Source organism: Rhinolophus ferrumequinum, chromosome 17 (assembly GCF_004115265.2).
Source record: "Rhinolophus ferrumequinum isolate MPI-CBG mRhiFer1 chromosome 17, mRhiFer1_v1.p, whole genome shotgun sequence".
Classification (NCBI taxonomy): domain Eukaryota; kingdom Metazoa; phylum Chordata; class Mammalia; order Chiroptera; family Rhinolophidae; genus Rhinolophus; species Rhinolophus ferrumequinum.
This window is the reverse complement of record NC_046300.1, coordinates 27,695,010-27,715,817: the sequence shown is the minus strand read 5'-3', so window position 1 is coordinate 27,715,817 and position 20,808 is coordinate 27,695,010. Positions and strand designations below refer to the sequence as shown.

At 40.9% G+C, this 20,808-nt stretch overlaps 1 protein-coding gene across 1 annotated transcript in view; it reads left to right on the top strand.

Moving 5' to 3' along the window:
• The window catches only part of KAT2B (lysine acetyltransferase 2B), a 91,719-nt gene that overhangs the window by 28,456 nt on the left and 42,455 nt on the right, over window positions 1–20,808 (top strand). Inside the window, exons 2-4 of the mRNA XM_033132557.1 lie at window positions 1,759–1,885; window positions 16,130–16,275; window positions 20,062–20,154. Of these exons, the coding sequence (XP_032988448.1) occupies window positions 1,759–1,885; window positions 16,130–16,275; window positions 20,062–20,154 (366 nt within the window). The remainder of the gene's footprint in view (window positions 1–1,758; window positions 1,886–16,129; window positions 16,276–20,061; window positions 20,155–20,808) is intronic.

Here is a 20,808-nt window from a genome sequence, read left to right as displayed (position 1 = left end):
TGAGCTACTCACTACGGTTGTGCTGTTGTGGACGCTGATGTAAGGTCCTTCTTTTGGTTCTGTCTTTTCCATGTTCACTGTGATGAAATATGAAATGCAGTCAGGTTGGGCTTGCCAGATTCATAGGGCCCTCTGTAAGGGACTTAGGTTCAGAAACAGATTTTTCTTCCTCCACCTTGACCCTTCTTGCCTTGACAATTATTCTTTCTTCTCTTACTTTTTGTACATGCACACACACTTCAGAAACTGTCTCTGTTGTGAAGAATTTTTGGTATGCGCTTACGGCAGCAGCCATTCTGGTGTGTTCTAGAAAGTTAGGTGTGTTCTGGGAAGTTAGGACTTCTCCTAACTTCCGCCATCTGGTACATGGCAGAGCTTGGGGGATTGGGTTGTAGGTGTGGGGAAGCCTAAGCAGGGAGAACAGACCTATGAGGGAACCGAAGATCTAACACAAAGCCCAAGCACAAAAAGCTGTGCAGTTTGTTTTATAGACTAGTGCTGTCCAGTAGAAGTATAATGTGAACCATATGTGTTATTAAATGTTCTGGTAGCCACGTTAAAAAAGTAAAAAGATACAGGTCAAATGAATTTTAATATCTTTTATTTAACTTTATATATCTAAAATACTAACGTTGCAGCATGTAATAATTATGAAAATTATTGAGATTTTATTTTTGCACTAGTCTAATAAATCTGGTACGTATTTTATAGTTACAGTCCATTTTAGTTTGAACTAGCCACGTTTCAAGTGCTCAATATGGCAGCCACGTTCAAGGCTGCCGTATTGGACAGTGTATATGGAAGACTCTCACCCCAAATGAAGCAGCGTATGTTGCATGTTATTCTAACAATTTTCTGGTTTCCCAGCCACGGCAGATTTGAAGCAATAAATAAATGGCGCGAGTAGTTGAGTGGTAAAGGATAGCAGGGAATGGGCAGAAGAATTGTAGGTGGCGGGTGTCATTCAGTGCAAGCATGCTAGCCTTCCAATCCTTATGACCCCAGAAGCATGCAACGCAGTAGCTTGGCAGAGTGGAAATAATCAGTATCTTTGCATGCTTGTCCTCTACTTCATAATCCGAGTCACCACAAAAAGGCTAAATAATAGTCACTGTTCTCTCAGAAGGCAGGGAAATGTGAAGAGTTTGTGGAAAAAACAGGAAGATTTCTAGCAAGTGTTGCTAAAATAACAGTGTTCTAGTACAGGAAACTTGGGAAGTAGACACAGGTATAAATCCCAGACTACATGAGGAGGCCCTCTCCATTTCTAAAGCTGGGAGCCCACAAAGGATTGGGAGGAGCCTGCAAGTGTGGCTTCAACTGAGTGTGTCCCTTTTCATGTCCTTAAGATTGCTTAACTTCTTCATTTCTGTGGCTTTCCCTTCTGGTCCATGGATGGGCAAGGCTCACCTGTGTTCCAGGGACCTCGGGAGTGTGACTTGCCGCTTTGGGGAGCTTTCCGGATGGACGTTCTTCTCCATGGACATTTACTTGGGGCAGCGGGACCAAAGTGTGTGGGCCTGCATTACTCAGATTCCAGCCAGCAGAACAAACAACATAACAGAAACCCAAATGGCCGAATCAGACACCCTCTTGGCCTTTTCTCTGTTTTTGTTTCGTCTGCATATGTAGAAAATTACAAAGTCAGGAGCAGGGAGAGTAACAGCCATATAACTAGTGTCTATTGTTCTCATGTAAAACATTCAGTCCATTGATGCCTGTTACATAATTTTGTCTCTCTCTTTATTCCTTTTTTAGGCCGAGGAGTCTTGTAAATGTAATGGCTGGAAAAACCCCAACCCTTCTCCCACTCCCCCCAGAGCCGATCTGCAGCAAATAATTGTCAGTCTGACAGAATCCTGCCGGAGTTGTAGCCATGCCCTAGGTGAGTTCCTAAATCTTCAAGGCAACTCCAATGATGTCATTATTGCCTGAAAGTTCTAACTTACATGAATTCCGTGGGTTAAACCAACTTGCACACTATTTACCTCTATATGAGGCAACAACAAAAGAGTCTCTTTACTTTTATGAATTTGCTGGGGAGGGCTTCATGTGAGAGACAAACCCTACGCTGTTCGCACTGACTCCCCTCTTTCCCCAAGAGCTGGGTTGGTTGGACTGGGGGATTTCCAAATAAGATGAACCATGGACAGCTGAGCTAGTTAGAATAATGTGTAACGTGTCCTGATTCATTTTGATGGGGGCCTAAGGGTCTGTGAACCCCCCAACCCCCGAAGGTTGAAACCTCAACCAACTGGTTCATTGTCTTATTTTTATTATTATTTTATGATGCCCTGAACTTTTTCGAAATGCTTCATTTTGTTTTCATACTCTTTAGTTTCTTGCATCTGGTAGCTCTTTCTTCATGGGGGTCATGTTCAGTAAATGTTTGCTTATGTTTTCTCTTTCAACTTTATCTGTCCCTGCAAGATAATCATTGTCACTCTGGCAGGATAGACTGTCAGAGTTACTCAACTCAGCTATGCTCATATGTTCTTGTCCTGATAGTAGTTTTAAGATAAATATTTTTTTAAAATTGTGTCTTGTTTGAGTAGATAAACGTTAATGGGTAATTAGTTCCCCTAGATATTAAAATTCCAGTTCATAAAGGATCTTGGGAAGATTATACTTAATTTTTTGCCTTTATCCAGTCTCCCAGAGAATGTCTTTATGTCCCGTTCACTGTCCCGTATTGCAAGGGCATCATACGTAACAGGGCAGAATATTCTAATTCAAGTGGCTTTTTCCATCTGACCATTTATTAAGTGGGTGCCTTCTTTTTGCCATCATCTTGCTCGCAGGCTTCCAGCTGACATCAGATGGTGTAGCATCAGCCTTCAAGGTCAGCATGGTGTTAGGCCGAGTCTGAGGTTTCATTTTGTACTCAGCTGGAGAGTATTTCAATACTTCAGAGCAAAAAGATAGATAGCGTGATCTTCCCAGGAAGTTACTGTACTGGAGTAACCTTCTGCAAAAGGAAATAGAGAACGTTGATCTCACAAAAGAAAGAAACACACTGATGATTACATCATGGTGTTGATTTTAACTGGTATGTAAAGTAATGTAAGTTCTCATTTTTGAAGCAGCCAGTGTAAGGCAAAGATTTTGAAAGTTACAGAAACACCTTTGCTTGTAAGTTACTTTTTTCACACTTGATCCCTTTATGATTGCCTCAGGAAATACGATGCAATAAAAGGGGCAAGCACTCCTTAAGCACTGGGCTTGAACTGTATTGGGTATTGATTGGGAAAATCCAATTATCCTACATCAATTAACATTTAAAAACAGAGCCTTCTTAGCTGAGCAGAATGTCTCCATTCTGAGCATGTAAACACACATGAATACCCAAAGGCAGAAACAGCCTTTTACAAAGAAAAGCCAACTTTCTTCCCTTTTATATTTCTTAACAGGCTTTGAAAACATATACCTTTATTTGACAATACATAATCAAGAATGGGGAAAGAAGGTACCTACCGTTGATCTGGCAAATCTATGCCAAAAATTTAACATTATATAGAAGTTAAGTGCCTTCAAATGAGCTAATAGAACATTTATTATAGACTTACTTATTCATGACATTAAAAAAACTGGAAACTCCTTTTAAACTTCCCAATGTAAGAGATAATTGGTTGAATTATGAAAATCTACGTTATGAAATTTAATATGGCCATTAAAAAAGATACGTTTTCCAACATGGAAAGATACTTCATATGAAAAAGCAGGTCATAAAGCAGCTTAATTGGAGGTTTTATAATTTAGGAATCACAGTACCTGCCAGCCCAAGTTCAAATCCTGGCTCTACAACTGGTAGCTCAGAGTTGGAGCGTCTTATTTAATCTGCCTGCACCTCAGTTTTCTCCATTCAAAAATGGCGTTAATAGTATCTACCTCTTAGGATTTTTGTGAGGATGAAATGAAATAACACATGTAAAAAATTTTAGAACAGTGCCTGGCAAATCCATGCATTATTATGAGCTCTTCTTGTTGTTAGTATTACCTACTCTTCTGGTTCTTTCAGTTCGAACAACAGATATGAATTCTGTGTAGTTTAACTAAGAAAACTGTGTTTATAAGAAGGGTACTGGTAGCTCTCAGAAACTGAAAACAAATGGAAACCCGGTTTCAGTCTGATCTGAGGATCAGCTGCAGGAATGCATGGGCCTTCTGTCCGGGACAGGGCCGCCCGATGAATCTGTTTTAATGGCCTCTGTCCCTGTGAGTGTTGATTCAGGATTTAAATCCCCCGAGAAGGGGATCTGATTGGCCTGTCACATGCCCAACCTCTCGGCGTGTCACCTTCACGGAGAACTACATGGAAGTTAATCATTCCCAAATGCAAGAACAGCATCAGGAGTATAATCTCATTTTCTTAGCTCAGAATATATGGCATATTTTAAGATGTATAAACAGAAAAAGATCAGGAAGGATGTATTTATAGAGTTTCTGACAGCGATTTTCTCAGGGTTTGGGGGTTTATAGGTGTTTTAAAAATATTTTTTCCCTTCTTTTCTCCCTCTTTCCCCCTCAATCCCTCTTCAGTCTGCTTTTTAAAAATTGAAATGTCTGCACCTTTTCAAGTACTCTTGGAATTATTTCCAGAATGCCATGATGTCTTAGTATCAAGGCTGTTGAGAACCATTTTTTTCAGAGATTACGCTTGCTCCCACCTGTCCCTTCACCCCCCTTTATTTATTTATTTATTGAAATGTCAAATTACGTTTATTAAACATTTAAGGCGATACTAAAAGGGAGAAAAGTTACGAGCATTTCAAGTAAATTCGCTAAATACTAAAATCTATTTTCTATTCCAAAACTTATCTTAATTACTGGGTAACTAAGATACATGTTTTTTTTTTTTTTTTTTTTTTTAGGTTTTTATTGGGGAAGGGGAACAGGACTTTATTGGGGAACAGTGTGTACTTCCAGGCCTGTTTTCCAAGTCAAGTTGTTGTCCTTTCAATCTTAGTTGTGGAGGGTGCCGTTCAGCTTCAAGTTGTTGTCCTCTCAGTCTTACTTGTAGAGGGCGCAGCTCAGCTCCAGGTCCAGTTGCCGTTGCTAGTTGCAGGGGGCACAGCCCACCATCCCTCATGGGACTGGAGGAATTGAACTGGCAACCTTGTGGTTGAGAGCCTACTGGCCCATGTGGGAATCGAACCGGCAGCCTTCGGAGTTAGGAGCATGGAGCTCTAACCGCCTGAGCCACCGGGCCAGCCCCTAAGATAAATGTTTTGAAATATGATTTCAAACATTTCTTAACCACTATCATGTTATTTTGTTCATGTATATTATTTTTTTCTATTCTCTTTTTACACTTTATTTATTTATTTATTTTAGACATTCAGTATTATTTTGTGTGCACATAGTGGTTAGACGTTTATGTAATTTAAGAAGTGATCCCCCTGACTAGTCTAGTACCCACCTGCCCCCGCACCCCCTTTAAAAAACTTTTTATTATAGAAAGTTTCAAATATATGTAAAGTGGAAAGAATAGTTTAATAAACCACCTTCTACCCATCACGTGGCTTTAACAATTATTAATATTTGCCACTCCCCCCCCCATTTTATTTGCCAGAGTATTTTAAGCAAGTTCCAGCGTCTTTCATGCAGATTACATTTTAAGGATTTCCAACAAAGTAGAGATTGGGGTCTAAGGAATTCTGTCAAGCTTCATTCAAGCCTGAGTTCTCCAGTACTTTTCAATTTGGGTCTGCTGGTCTGTTTTCACAGTTACTGTTCTGAGCATGGTTAACTTAGTTACCAGTAATCATATACATGTGTCAATATGTAACACTGCTGGATTTGTCAAAATAAAACATTCAGACTTATCCATTGAGATGATGTCTATTCTATTGACTTGTTGAGCATCTTTTGGCTCAGCCGTACATGTTCTTTTGACAGTGAGCTCTGGTTTCATGTGGTCTCCTGACAGTTACTTCCATCCCAGGAGTCCTTGGCCTTCCATCATTTGATACTCTTCTGTGTCTCTTGGGTACAAAACACAGGACTGACGACAGTCAGATCAGGTGGAAAGACCATTCAACTGGGAGTTAGGAAATAAGAATTCTAGGCCTGGCTCATCAGTTTACCAAGTCCCTTAACCTCTTTGTAGTTCATTGTCTTCATCCACAGAATGAAATGGTTAGTTTAGACCTACTGTCTAATGTTATAGCTGCTTGATACATGTGGCTAATGAGCACTTGAAATGTAGCCACTCCAAATTGAGATGTGCTGTAGTGTAAAATACATGTGAGATTTTGAAACCTTAGTATGGAAAAAAACAGATACCGTATTAATATTGATTACATGCTGAAATATTTTGGATATATTGTGTCAATAAAATTTATTACAATTAATTTCACCTGGGTTTTAAACCTAAAATACATATATGGCTTATGTTGTATTTCTAGTGCATAGTGCTGGCCTAGAATATTCTAGTTCATTTTCTGAAATTATTTGACATTTGGGATTGGTACAGTTAAATTCATTTACAAAAATTTGACCAAAGATTTCAACAAAGCATTTCAGTTGGCCCAAATATTTCTCCTTATTTTTATTATTAATAAAAACTTCTTTTGCGACTGCTTGTTTAACTAACAACCTGCTTTTATGACCAGGAAAGGAGTAAACACACCCTTGTGATCAAAACAGTTGGATTTTTATTGTGATTTTTTTGGGTCCATTGTTGTGAACTGTACCAGAACTTACTGATTACTAAATTTGACTAGTGGTAAGTTTTTTACAGTTTTATGTAGGATTTTGATTATTTTTCAGTGCCATCAGTTTTTTCTGACATATACAAATATATATATGATATATGTATTTTTAATATACACATTATATATACACAGATATGATAACATTACAAGAGTGGAAATTGCAATTCTTTATTATTATGGTTACTTCTGCTTGCTTACTTGCTTATTTACAGTAGAAACTTTCCAAGGAAAGTGAAGAGCTAGCATTGATTAGCTAGCATTGATTACACCGGACCTTATTTCTTGAATAGTATCAAGTATGAAGGGACTGCTGCTATTTTTCTCATGGACTGTTTTAAACATTTAGATCATAGGCAGATCATGTGGTCCAACTCCTTTTCTTTGGCCTTATCACATTTGCATAGACCTCTGCCACTTAATCACCCCCTGGTTCCCATTTACGTGTGTACTGTGCAGAAGCCAAATGACCTGGTACTCAGCCAGCACACTGACACAGCCACCTGAGTCAGCATATTTCTCTTGGCTGGGTGTCCTCTGTTCTCCTAATACCGCCTTTTATACACAGGTTTCAGAGTTGTCAGGAGCTGTGAGCCTGGTACAGCAGGAATTAAGGGGATAATAAACCTGTTAATATTTTTCCTGCTTGGTATACGTCGCTTTTCCCTACCTTCCTCTAGTCATGAAGTCCTGTTGATTTTCCTTCCGTGAGTTTCCCTCAAGCACTGCCCCAATTCAGGCTTGTTCTCTGTATTTGGCTGTTTCTGCACCAGCACCTGGAGAACCTCTCTCCATTCTTGTGTGCCCAACTTCCCAAGGAAGTAGCGATCTAATCTGATCACATTCTCCTGCTTAACCTCTCTGAGCTTCCCATTCTCAGAATGAAGTCCGATGTTAGCTCAGTGTGAGGGATCCTTCAGGCCTCCACTGTCTAGCTTTGCTCCCCACTCCCCCGCCCTATGTCCTCTCTGAAGTTCTTTGCACTTTCCCCCACCTCTGCTTCAGATGTGGAGGCTCACACCACCTGCAATGCCTTTCCTTTATCTTCAGCCAGGGGAATCCTACTCACCTTCAAGATTCTACTACTATAGAACTTGTTAGAGAGAATAAAGGCCTTCTTGGAGCTCGATTACAATGTTCCTTCTTTTTTTTTTTCCTTCAGATAGTCTGTTTTTGTTTTTTTATTTATTTTTATTATTATTATTATTATTTTTTAATGCAATGTTCCTTCTTGGATGACTGTAATTGTCTATACCCTCGTTGGTTTTCTATATTGGACTGAGACGAATGCCTGACTTTTTCTCTAGTTCCTAATATGGTTAGCTCCTTGGGTTTATTTCTTCATTGATAAATATTCATTAAATTCAGTAATACTAAACAGGTGGCTGGTTGCATTTATTTGCAGAGGAGCTTTCCTAGTTTGTCCTCTATACTGCACTGGCCAACACAGTAGCCACTAGCCACGTGTGGCTGCTGGGCACTGGAAATGTACTAGCTAGAACTGAAATGTGCTGCAAGTAGAAAATGCAGACAGGTGTTGAAGAGTTAGTATGACAAAAGAATGTTAAATGTTAGTAATTTTTTATATTGAATACATGTTGAAATGAATAATCTGATATATATGTACATATATATAAATAATTAGGTTAAATAAGATGTATTGATAAAATTTCACCTATATCTTTTACCTTTTTTTAAAGTGGCTGCTAGAATGTTTAAATGGACGTAGGTGGCTTGCATTGTATTTCCATTGGACTGCACTCATCTAAAGGGCTTTTGATCTTCAATTCCTCTTTTTCTCCATTCCAGAGTTGAGATTACAAAAGATGAAACCATTTTTTTAAACTAGAAGCCTTTTGCACATAGTGCAGAAGGTTTCATTGAGGGAATTTGTTTTACCTCTTTTTGCCTTGACCTCAAATTCCCATGAACGAAAAACGTATTTGAACAGCTTATGAAAAACAGATTTCAAATCCTATGAATGTAGTGCCGTTTGCTTTCCAGTCACAAGGAGCAGAGACATGTTAGCTGCCTGCCCAGCTGCTGCCTGTTCACCCTGCAGGGCCTGTGAGGCCTGGCAAGCTGTCCTCAAGAGAAGTGCATGCCAGTGATACATGGAGCCAGAGCTTAGGGAGGGGCACAGCACACCGTGACAATGTACTTCCTGTTCCCAGCAAGGCAACAGCTGCACCATGGTTCTTGGCAGTAGGCTTTTGGTGGTTGACTCGGTGGCACCCTGGGTATTTGCAAGTCTGACACAGCACGGAGAGGTGCCAAGGTACACCCTCCTAGAGAGATGTAAAGACAGAAAAGCCCCCCCCAGTCCTCGGACTCACTCACACCTTCCTGTCGCTTCCTCATCCTCCACACAAGACCGACTGGGAGGAGTGAGCTTTTCCCTCCAGTCAAGGGTTGGCCATTTTTGAGTACCTTTATCGATGCTTCGTACCAGGGTTTTGGAAGACTATTTGAAATGAAAGAAGGATAGTTTACATTTGACTCAAATTCCAGGTGGAAGGAAGACTTCAAATTTTTTTTTTTTAATTTGGAAATAATTTCAGACTTACAGAAAAGTCATGAGAATAGTAATGAAGACTATCCAGTATATTTTTTCCCTAGATTTACTTATGGCTAATACTTTTCCCTATTGGCTTTGTCACTTGTTCTCATGTATACAGCGGGTGCCCAAAAATATATATACACATTTTAAGAAAGGAATAAAACGGTATTAAAATTGTAATACTCAATATATACTGATAACAAAAGATGAATACAAGTCATGTGTATACATTTTTTGGGCACCCCCCCAGTACATACAAATACACACATACACAGACAGGCTTATATATATGGTATGTATATGAGTCTGTCTGTATATGTGTGTGTATTTGTATGTATATATTTGTTTTTCCTGGACTATGTGAGAATAAGTTGCATAGACATCATGACCCCTTTCCTCTAAATACTTAAGTATGTATTTCCTAAAAGTAAGGATATTCTTTTATATAACCTCAGGTCAGTTACCAACTGCATTAAATTTTAACATTAATGTGTAATACTTTAATCTACTGTTTGATTCCAGTTTTATCAGTTGACCCAGTTTTATCAGTAGCATATTTTCCTCTCATTAAGCATCTAGTCTGGAATCACATATGTATTTAGTTGTTATATGGAAGGAAGACACAGTTTGCCTACGCTACTCACACTCAAAAGTTCTGACATCAGCTGTGTGGGTTTTTCCACACCAAGCAATTCTTCAGCTCTCCAGTGGACACTGAGTGGATGTCCTACGATTTAACTCAATTCTAACGTTAACTGCCTGAAGGTAGTACACAGACCCCACAGGTTAAGGGCTCAGTCTCTCTCCTTCTCCTCACTTCAGATGCCAGTTGCAAATCCAAGTTGTTATCTGGGCTTCTGACTGACCCGCTGTAAATTGGAGGTTCCTATGACCCCTCCTCAAGTTCGGTAATTTTCTAGAGTGGCTCACAGAACTCAGGAGAACAGTTTACTTACTAGATGGATGACCAGTTTGTTAGGAAAGTATGCAACTCAGAACAGCCAGATGGAAGAGACGCATAGAGCAAGGTATGGGCGAAGAGGGACATGGAGCTTCTGTGCCTCTCCAAATGTGTCCCCTCCCAGCACCCCCACATATTCACTAACCCTGAAGCTCTCTGAACCCCTTCAGTGAGGGTTTTTATGGAGGCTTTATTACGAAGGCACATTTGATTAAATCATTGTCTACTAGTGATTAACTCAACCTCTAGACCCTCCCCCTTCTGGAGGTGGAGTGGATGGGCTGAAAATTCCAACTCTCTAATCAGTTGTTTGGTTCCTCCGGCAACCAGCCTCCCATCCTGAGGGGTTTCCAAAAGTCACCTCATTAGCATAAACTCAGGCACGGTTGAAAGGGACTTGTTACCAATAACAAAAGACACTCCTTTCACCTTTCTTGCTCTCATTACTTGTGAAATTCCACCAGTGTTTGAAACACTGTGCCAGGAAAGGGAATGAAGACCAAATATGTATTTGTTCTTTTGTATCACAATATCACAGCAGGTCTCTTTAGTCTCCTAACCTGGAACAGTTCCTCAGCCTTTTTTTTTTTTTTTTTTTGGTCTTTTATGACTTTGACATTTTGGTGGAAGGATGTTTTAAATTTTAAAAACAAACCTTTTGAAGAACTGGAAGAAAATACATTTTTCTTTCGTTTCTGTAGGAAAGACCTTTGCCAGCAAGACCTTAAAGAAATGCCAGCCATAGATTTGGCTTTCTAAAAAATTTAAAATTCCTATACAACTAAACCAACCAAAAAACCCCAACAAAATCCAGGAGCATTGGCAATGAATATGACAGACAATAAAGCTCTTTCAAGGCAAGAAGAAAAAGACCAACATCCTAAAAAAGCAGGCAGAGGACATGAATAGGCAGAACAAATACAGATAGCCAGGAACGTGACAAACAAACAATTCCAAGGGCATCCCAGTGAATGCAAATCAGAACAGTGGGGGATCACATTAATTTTTTGAAACATTGAGGAAGTTACTGAGACTGATTCTCCACTGTTGGCAAGAGTGGGGAGAGGGGTATTCTGTCACACTGCTGGTATAGTGTGCATTGATGCAAACTGTATGGAGCGGGGATTAGGGAGCATATATCAAAGCCTTAAGTAACAATGACTTAGTGTTATGAGTTCTGTGGCAGATTAATTGCTATTGATTTGTGCATTGGAGTTTACAGATTTTTATTTCATCTTATTTTGAAAAAATTAATAATATACTTGCAGATTTACATGGGGAGGAAGAAAGTCTTCTCCACCATCCTAGGTTCTTTCAGCTGGTATTTTAATTTTCTAATAATTAAATCGATACGAGCCATATTAACAAGAGAAAAGAACCAAATTTAATTATATGAGTATGCATGGGAACCCCACATATGAGTACACGAGAGAGTCAGAGACCCTATATGCCTGAGAGGTTCCAAGACAGAAAGGGAAAATGAGGTATATATGACATTCTGAGAAGGCACCTGGGGCTTCAGAGGGGAGGAAGATCATAGGACAATAAGAAGAGCAGTTGTTCAGTAATTAGTCGTTTGCCCTGCCCTACAGATAGGTTAAAAAAAGTTATTTCTAGCGATAACTCTCATTATGGGCAAGGCCCCTAATTTAAATTCTGTAAGTGAGAGGAAGAAGTTTTCTCCTGAGCCCACAGGGTCTTGATTGCCTTCAGCTCAAAATAATTCACATGTCAAAGAGCAACTTTTAGGGGGAGGGGCCTGTTCTAAACCCATACATTTGTAAATAATAGAGGCATATCTCTTTAAGAAAACATACTTTTAAATAATTGAATGGAACTTATTTACATCAGAAAAGCTCTTAAAAAAGATTAAGAGGAGGGTTTCTTTCAATAATGAGTGACCCTTTTGGGTTAAATGTGAGTTGATTATCCGTACAGTAAATGGTTTAACTTTGCAGTGAAGTTTGACAAGGCTTGGTGTTGGTTGTGGGCTCCTGAGTAGATCCTATCTAAGCAAGTCCTGATCAGCAGTCACAAAGAGTCAGGAGCAGCCTTCAGATGTGGGACAATGTTGGGGGCAGTGGTATTTTGGGAAGACTACCATGGCAGTGGAAAGAATAGTCCGGGGGCTGTTTTGGTACTGTAGGCTTGAGATCCCAGTGACCACAAAGTTAAGAATGGGGAAAAGTGATGACTCTGAGACAAGGTGAGGAAACTCCGCTGAATCTGGTGACTGGTAATAAGTGGAAGGTAGAGAATAATGAAGGAATGAATGTTGGCCCCTTGGCAGAAACGGGGCTGGCAAGAGGGAGTCACCATTTTGAGAAGGGCCATGAATTTTAATCCTAGAGTCCAGTTTGCCATGATGGTGGTTCACCCATGATGTTGGGATGGGAAGGCTGTGAGGTGGGGTGTGGGGAAGATCTGAGCGTGAGGAGAGTTGCGCTGACTTGGGGATTTGATGAGAGGGAAACACCGAGAGATGCTCAGAGACTAAAATGGAGTCTTGGTCAAAAGGAGCCCATAGTGGGAGACTGTGGGAACATGACAGCCCAAAGACTAAGTATTTATAGTGTAGTTATAACTGCCCGTGTCTGCCTTTCTTATCACAGGAAAGGGTTTTTATTTTTCCTCTCTCTGCCCCCCCTCCAGCAACTTGTCCAGACCTTCTTTTTTCCTTCTCAGGCAAGTGGCTCACTCTCTCTAGTTTCATCTGATCTTCCCTTACCCTATCCATTCTCGGAAGCTTAACCCTTTCCATACGGTGTCGTCCTTCTGCCACTGTATGTCCCCTTCCACCCCGGCCCTATCTTTCCTTCATTCTCAGAGGAAAAGATACCCTCCTCTGCTGTAACAGTTACCCTCGTTTGTCCAGCGGAGCCTCGCCCTTCCTCCTTTCTGGGAAGCTTGCTGTTTCGTTTACATTTCACCCCATGTCCAGCTCCTTATTCCTTTGTACTTTGGGTTACACACAGAGCTTTGAAGAGAGATCACGGATTTCCTCATGGGCAGAGTCAGAGGGAAATTAACCTTCTCAGGTCTCGCTTCTTAAGCATTTTAATTTTTATCTGGTCTCCTTTTAACAATGTGTGAGAAGATGGTTCCAGCCAGCGGTTTTTGAAACCATGGAGCTCCAACAAGGGAAGGAGATGCCCCTCTCCCTCCAGCTTTCTGAAAATAGGAGTTCACACCTCTGTTTCAGAGCAACTCTTTCTAATGCTGATTAAGAATTCATTTGGGTAAAGTGTTTTGTGGGTTAAAAAAAAAAAATGAGCCCCTGGTTTCAACAATAAATAATGGCATGTTCCTCTATGAGTTAAACCCACGATATGGTAGGTAGAGTGTTTCATATTATGGAGAATCAGAAGGACTTTATGTTATCTTGTAGACTGATGGCTTTCATAGCTCATCACTGGAAAGAGATGAAAACATTGCAAGGTAAAAATAGTCTTAAATTATTTCCGTAAATAAGTGACATAAAAATCTTGACCCAATTGTCTCCAGAATGAGGGCTGTCTCCCAAAGGCTTCAAACTGACCTCAAGGACAATTTTGCACAGTTTTCAGAAAAAAAAAAATGACCTGGCAAATGTACTACTTAAAAGGAAGTCAAATTTCAGGCATCTTTTAGAAAGTGGTGAAGCTACATATTGTATAGCCACGTGTGAAGTAATAGATTTGGATATTAATTTTGGTGTTTACACAAACGTATTTGTAATTTTTCTGTGATGTGTAAGGTATTTATGCTCTTAGCAGCAGTTTAGTCAATTACTCCTTTTCCATTTGATAGTGTAATACATTGTTGGCATTTTCAGGTTTAGATTTGTCATTAGATTTATTGTATAATACCCAAGGTAGACAGAGCACCAAATTTCCTTCCTCCCTCTTACCTTTTAAAAATGCTCTCTAGGGGTGCACACGCATGCACCTGTAAGTGTGTGCACATGCACACTCATCACGAGGGTCCCATGACTCTGCCTTTCCATTACTTTTCTGAATTAGAAAGAAATTTAACCTGGGTGGCCTCTGCACCTCTAATTTTAACCCCATTGACCTGGCTTCCTCATGGACCTTTGGAAGGCCCACTCTCTTGTTTTTTAATCCTCTTAACTCTGAAATTGCTTTTGATCAGATTTACCTTAGTTTGAGCTCCCTCAGAAGCAGACTGCAAGGCAGGGATTTGAATGCAAGTAATTTATTTGGGAATAAAATAAGGAGTGGAAAAGCGACCTGAGGAGGAAAAAAAAAAGGTGGTCCATAAAGGGTGAGTTACCCAGCCACTTCCCAGAATGAACTGGTGCTTCATTCTATGGAGGGAAATGGGGAAGCGGGTGTAGCACACTTACCTTACAGTTATTCCACCCACGGGGTAGGTAGTCTTTGGTTGAAGGCTGCTCTTGAGGGGCAGGTGGGTGGCAGAGCAGAGTAGAGTGACAGGAAAAGGCCTAATATGGAATAGTGGAGCTGCTGGTAGCTGGAAGCCTGGCGGTGTGCCCTGAAGTGGTAGGAAAGGAATATGTATAGGGTACCAGCAGCATTTTCTCTCCCAGGCTCCTGATTGAGCTTCGTGGTTTAATGACAAGAGCACGGTGGTTTCTGGAGTAGACTGACCCATGCTGACACCTAGCAAGTATTCCTCAATAACCTACAGTTCCATCTCCCTTTAAAAAGGCAAGGAAAAGCTTCTCACTCTTGTACACATTTTAGTCTTTCTTTAAAGACCGTCTCAAGCACTTGTGTGTTCAAGCCTTTTTAAGCCAGTCACCAAGAGCTACCTACCCCTAAGAGGATCGCTCTGCAAGTGCTGTCTCCCGTTATGCAGCAAGCATAGTGATACCTAGGTGCTGGGGATACAGAATTGAGACATGATCCCGGCCCAGAGGAGCTCGTGGGCTGGTGGGTGGTTGGCTATTGGTTGGCTTACCTAGACAGTCCTTTTCAAGTGAGAAAGGAAGTGCATCAACCAATCATTAAAAAAAAAGTGTTTGTGGGTACATTAGAATTTGGGTCAAATAGTCTTCATGTTCAGACCCTGATTCTTCCTTGTTGACTGAGCGACGTTGGATGAAACAGCATTCAGTCTCTCTGAGCCTCAGTTTCCTCAGATGTAAAATGGGATTATTAATACCTCCTTCTTGGGATTGTTTGAGGATTAAATGAGATAACCTTGAAAAATGGACTGGATATAGGTAGAAGAGAGCACAGGAACATGGGGGAGAAGAAGGTGAATGGATAGGTTACTTAACTATAGTAAGACAGTAGAACAAAGGTAGGAAAAGTGGGTTTGGGGGCTTGACCATGGAGGATGTTGGATCTCAAGCTCCAATAGGAACTTGGCTACAGAGACATTGAGGTATCAGCGTGTCTCAAAAAGGCTGAGATTAGGGCCTTCATTCAGCCTTTATACTAATATGCTATTCTTGGCTAACCGAGCTTTTCACAGTAACTAGAGCTAAACTTTTCGGGAGCTTGGTTTTATGCCCCGCTGAACCGCAGACCCATAAATCCTGGAGACCACAGAACCCTCTTGACGTGGTAGAGAATTTGCCTCTATGGAAACATATAAAAGTTTAATGCTGTCGCGACCCGACTTGGTGCCAACAAGTTCTGGATGTTAAATTATACATTAGTATTAGAATACATGAGCTACTGGTCCATTTTTGGTGTTGGATGGAGACGCTAAGGCTCAACAATGTGGCAATCTCTTAATTATAAGTCAGTTCTGTGAGGAAGACTTAAATCTTACAGGGGTTCAGAAATTTCCTCTATTTACAATACAATCTAATGGGTTGGTGTTCCGGAAGGTTTGTGAGAGAAAACCTTCCATTTTGAAATTGAGAATGTTTGCGATTTCCAACTAACCTTCCACATATGTTCCTTGGGTCTTTGTCTTAAGCTGCTCATGTTTCCCACTTGGAGAATGTGTCAGAAGAAGAAATGAACAGACTCCTGGGAATAGTGCTGGATGTGGAATATCTCTTCACCTGTGTCCACAAGGAAGAGGATGCAGATACTAAACAAGTCTATTTCTACCTTTTCAAGGTGCGATTTTAACATTTTAAAAGGCTTTTCTTCTTTCTCTCATTGTTCAGATGTGCTCAGTGTTTGTACTCCAGGGCACGGGTGGGCAGGCTCTCAGCTCATGGTATGTCTGCCCTCAGCGTTTGCCGAAGCATGCGTTTCTTCATGAGGGAGTCTCTAAAATGACGCACCGTATGTTGAACACATCACTGTCTTTGAGAGCCTTCATACTTGTTTGCAGAGTTGAATACCTTTACTTGCTTATGCTTACGGATTTCTTTCCATGCACCCATCCATTCATCCATCCAGAAATATTTCTTGCACACCTGCTCCGTGCATGGCACTCATGTAGGCATGAGGGATAGATCTGTGCCTTCATGGAGTTTACATTTCATTAGAAGAGGCAGACAACCAACAAGTAAATAATATATTTGCAGGTGGTGCTAAGTGCTGTGAAGACAAACAAAGTAGGGTAAGTGGAATCAGAATGGCAGGGATGGTAGTGGGTGGGGGGACGTGGTAATGAGGAAGGCAGTTAGGAAAGGCTTCTCTGAGGAGATGACAGACAGTTGAGCAGAAACTGGAGAGGGGGGTGACAGGAGCCATCCCTGAGGAGGGCTGCAGGAAGAGCCTGCCAGGCGCCAGAAAGAATAGGCATCTGGGCTGTGCAGCAAGTGAGCTTGATGTGATGTGGGAACCGCAAGGAGGCCAGCTGGTGGAGCCCAGTGAGCAAGGGGGAGGGGGTGGGAGGAGTTGTGCTTGGGGGGTGGCGGTGCCAGGGCCTTGACTCTTACACTTCAAGGGGGAGGAATCGAGAATTTCCTAATTTGTTTTGGCATCGTAACCACTGTTCCCTGTGTCTCATTGACACCAGTCACTGATTATTGCTACCAGTCCCCATAACTAGCTCTACCTCAGCTCCGTTTGGGTCATGTGACCTCCCATTCCACGGATGTACATCTGCCCGAGCTTCTGATGGGAGTGACGCCTGACAGGTGTGAGCGGGAAACTTAGTGGTGGGAACCCATAGAAGAACTTCAGGTTTCCAAAAATAGATTCACAAAGGAGGCTGACAGAAGGAATAATGAAAAAAAAAAAACAAAAACATCCTGCTATTGAGGGCACTGCTAATTACGTTATAGTGTGTGACCCTTATACGGATCTTTAAAAACAAAAACAAAAAGCAAAACACTCCACTCAGCTTACAGCTAGGAAAGGTTTGCCTCTTCCAATGAGCGCGTGCTTCCTTTTGTACGACAAGGATAGAGCAGTTTTCCATTGTGTCCCCTCTTTGGCTTTGGCTGCTAGGAATCTGGGTGCAAATTTTGGGCCCGATTCCTATAGTTTTTTTTTTTCTTTCTTTTTTTTGGGGGGGGGGTCAGAATTTATGTGGTACATAATTTCCCCATCTCCCTTTTTATTAACTTAAAAAAATTGTATTTTTGGGGGGTAAATAGGGTATGATAGGAGTGGGAGGGAGAAGTATATTTTTAAACTTTGGGGGTCATGTGATAGTAACTCTAAAATGGTTAATGGAGGGCAGAAAGAGAATGAAGAAGACACATATACACACACACACACACACACAGTGAGAGAGCGAGAGAGAGAGAAAGAGAAGAGAATATGAACAACTGAATTCTACACAGCCATTAACAGGCACTGCGCTACTCCAGGTGACAACTTGTTGACATGGTTGTGAGGCCTGAGTCATCCAGATTGAACCCTGGCAGGTTCATACTTTTTAGAGCTTCTTTGGAAAAAGATCTTAGTTGAAGAAAAACAACATCTGCATGACTGCAGCTATTATTTGTCTTGGAACTAAGCGCCCTGGCAGTCCCCCTCCACCCTGTTGGAAGTAAAGGTGGTGTCAAGGTTTCCATCCTGTTAGCCTCCTCTTGATTCTGTTTATAACCAGCCATATAGGCCAGAAAGCACTGCTCTGCTCTGAAGTACATTTTCTCTCTCTTTTATCTACCTTATCTCTAACATTGCAAATAAATTTGCTCCGGGAAAGAAATCCAAAATAGTCAGCACTGTCCCTGTTCCCTCCCCGCAAAATCATTCTTTGGGCAAATCAGTTCTAAATCATCCATTCCTTAGTTTTTAGAAAGCAGTTCAGTTCCTGTGTCTCCTATGTCTCAATAATTGAATTAAAATGAAGTATACATTTTAGTAGCATTTAAAATACTTCAGGCTTAGATGTTAAAAATACACTCAGTGAAAAGCTGCTTTCTAAAAGCTCCCTGTATCCTACTGCCTGTAAATGTGTCTCTGGTGCCCAACTATCTGGGTTTGAATCCAGCTTTATCACTTACTAAATGTGACCCTGGGCAAGTTATTTCCCGTTTCCGTATCTGTAAAATACTGACAATAATAGCACCTACCTCAAAAGGTTGCTACGAGTATTAAATGAGACAATACATGCAAAGAACTATGAAGAGTACCTGTCAAAAGTAAGGAAGCAAATGCTTGCTGCTATTCCTAACTTTTTTTGTATGCTTACTTATCCCAGCTCCATCTTTTTGTGGATGAAGGATCTGAGATCCCACATCTCCCTAATCCATCAGTTTATCTCCAAATTGAAACCTCCAATGGGTCAAGTTCCCAAATGGTCTTATTTTAACTGGGTAAAAAAACTAGGCCACCAGAATTATTTGTATTTATATTTTATGATTAATCTTTATCCTTAGGATCACATACAGTGATTTACTTCTTTTTGTGAAGATGGGCATAATACATTGACAGGATCAACAAATGTCCCGTGCTGATAACACCACGGGACATGACACCCCTAGAGGGAACCAAGGCCCTTGCAAGACACACCCAGTTGGGGACACATGGTTTTCTTCAACCTTGGGGGGTCATTAACATATCTCCATTAACTCCTGGAAGAATGGTTGCCATGTTTTGTTTCTATTGAAAAGGTAGTCAGTGGAGAAAGGAGGGAAAAAAGTAACAGGGTCCTATGTCAGCTGGCCCACATACAAAGGTTACAGAAGATTCAAGCAAAGATTGATGGTAAAGAATTTCAATATTAAATTTATTAGGTCCTGATTATTGGCTCTGTGTTCTCTTTTTTTCTCTGATATTTGCTCTTTGAGGGCTTCAAATCCCAGTGGCAGGGATTAAGAGCAGTGTTTTGTTTTGTGGGTATTGAGATGCCAGACACTTGGCCTGCATTCTGTGGATGGAGAGGAAATGAAAAAGACCGCAACAGTGAAAGTTGCCAATTGAGAGCCCTGCAAAATTCCTTCCCAAAGAGCCCGGGCCCTAGATTGTGCATATGAAACGCAGCTGCTTACAGATGGCACCCCGCCCACCCCACTCCCCACCTCATTTATGCACAATGGAACTCTTGCCTTTCAGGGGCTTGAATAACACTCTCTAGAGTGTCAGCACACCTGCACTGGTCTACATGGGTACGTGCAAAGTGTGCACAGTGGATCCCAGGCCTCAGGGTCAGTGGAAAGCCAGAAACAGAGCAGGGAGAGGGGAAAGTGAGTAGGATAGGGGTCTGGTGGTCACTGCTGGGTGCACTAGGCTGCCCAGAAGGTGAAAGTTGTCTAGTTCCTCACAGCTCTGGTTATGGGCTGAGGGCAAACTTGGGTTACCTGGTAGGCACACTGGCAGTCAGTCCTTATTGATTTAAGGATTTATTTACATGTAGTTGAGATAAATAGAATATGGTGACCTCCCTTCAAAAGGCTGTGTGTGTGTGTGTGTGTGAGAGAGAGAGAGAGAGAGAGAGAGAGAGAGAGAGAAAGGAAGATATTGATTGATTTTTTTTTTTAAATGATTTCTTTGCAGCTCTTGAGAAAGTCTATTTTGCAAAGAGGAAAACCTGTGGTTGAAGGCTCTTTGGAGAAGAAACCCCCTTTTGAAAAACCTAGTATTGAACAGGTAAAAAGAAAAAAGAGAAGCCCTTTTTCTCTTGCTTTAAGGCTGAACAAACCTTCTAAACTTCCTTTTACGTCTCTGTAAACATCTTTCTTCTGTCCTCCTTACCAAGTCTGTAGAAATTGTCTTGGACCTTTTAGTTCAAAAGTGAATACTTAATATACTAAATGATCTAGTTTATGTCTTTTAGCATTGCTGTATACTCAGAATTCATTGTGTATTTGAGAAAGAAAAAAATAAGTAGAACATGTAGTTCGTAAGAAGGCATGAAATGTACTTTTCTTGGTGTTGATGTTTTAAAATTAAGTCTTTGTCCTTTTGTTTGGCACTGTTTGAAAAAGCCTATTGAGGTGAGGGAATTCAGTAGCAGTGTGAAAAACGTTGTAAGTCCAGCAAAAACACAAAAAAGAAATGAGATTTTGTATCTGAAAATTGACTTCTTGCTCCATTATGATTCCTGGAAAGAAGCCGACTTACTGGGGAATCTGTTGACGTGTATAGACTTTTTCTGTTAGATGTTGTCAGTATCTCATCAACATCCCTTTTTAGCTTATCATTGTGGGGCTGAATAAATCTCAGGTACTCTTGACTGAGTTTCTTGATGAGAATGATTACAGAAGACATGATATCAGAGTCCTTGCAAATAGTGAAGTTTTA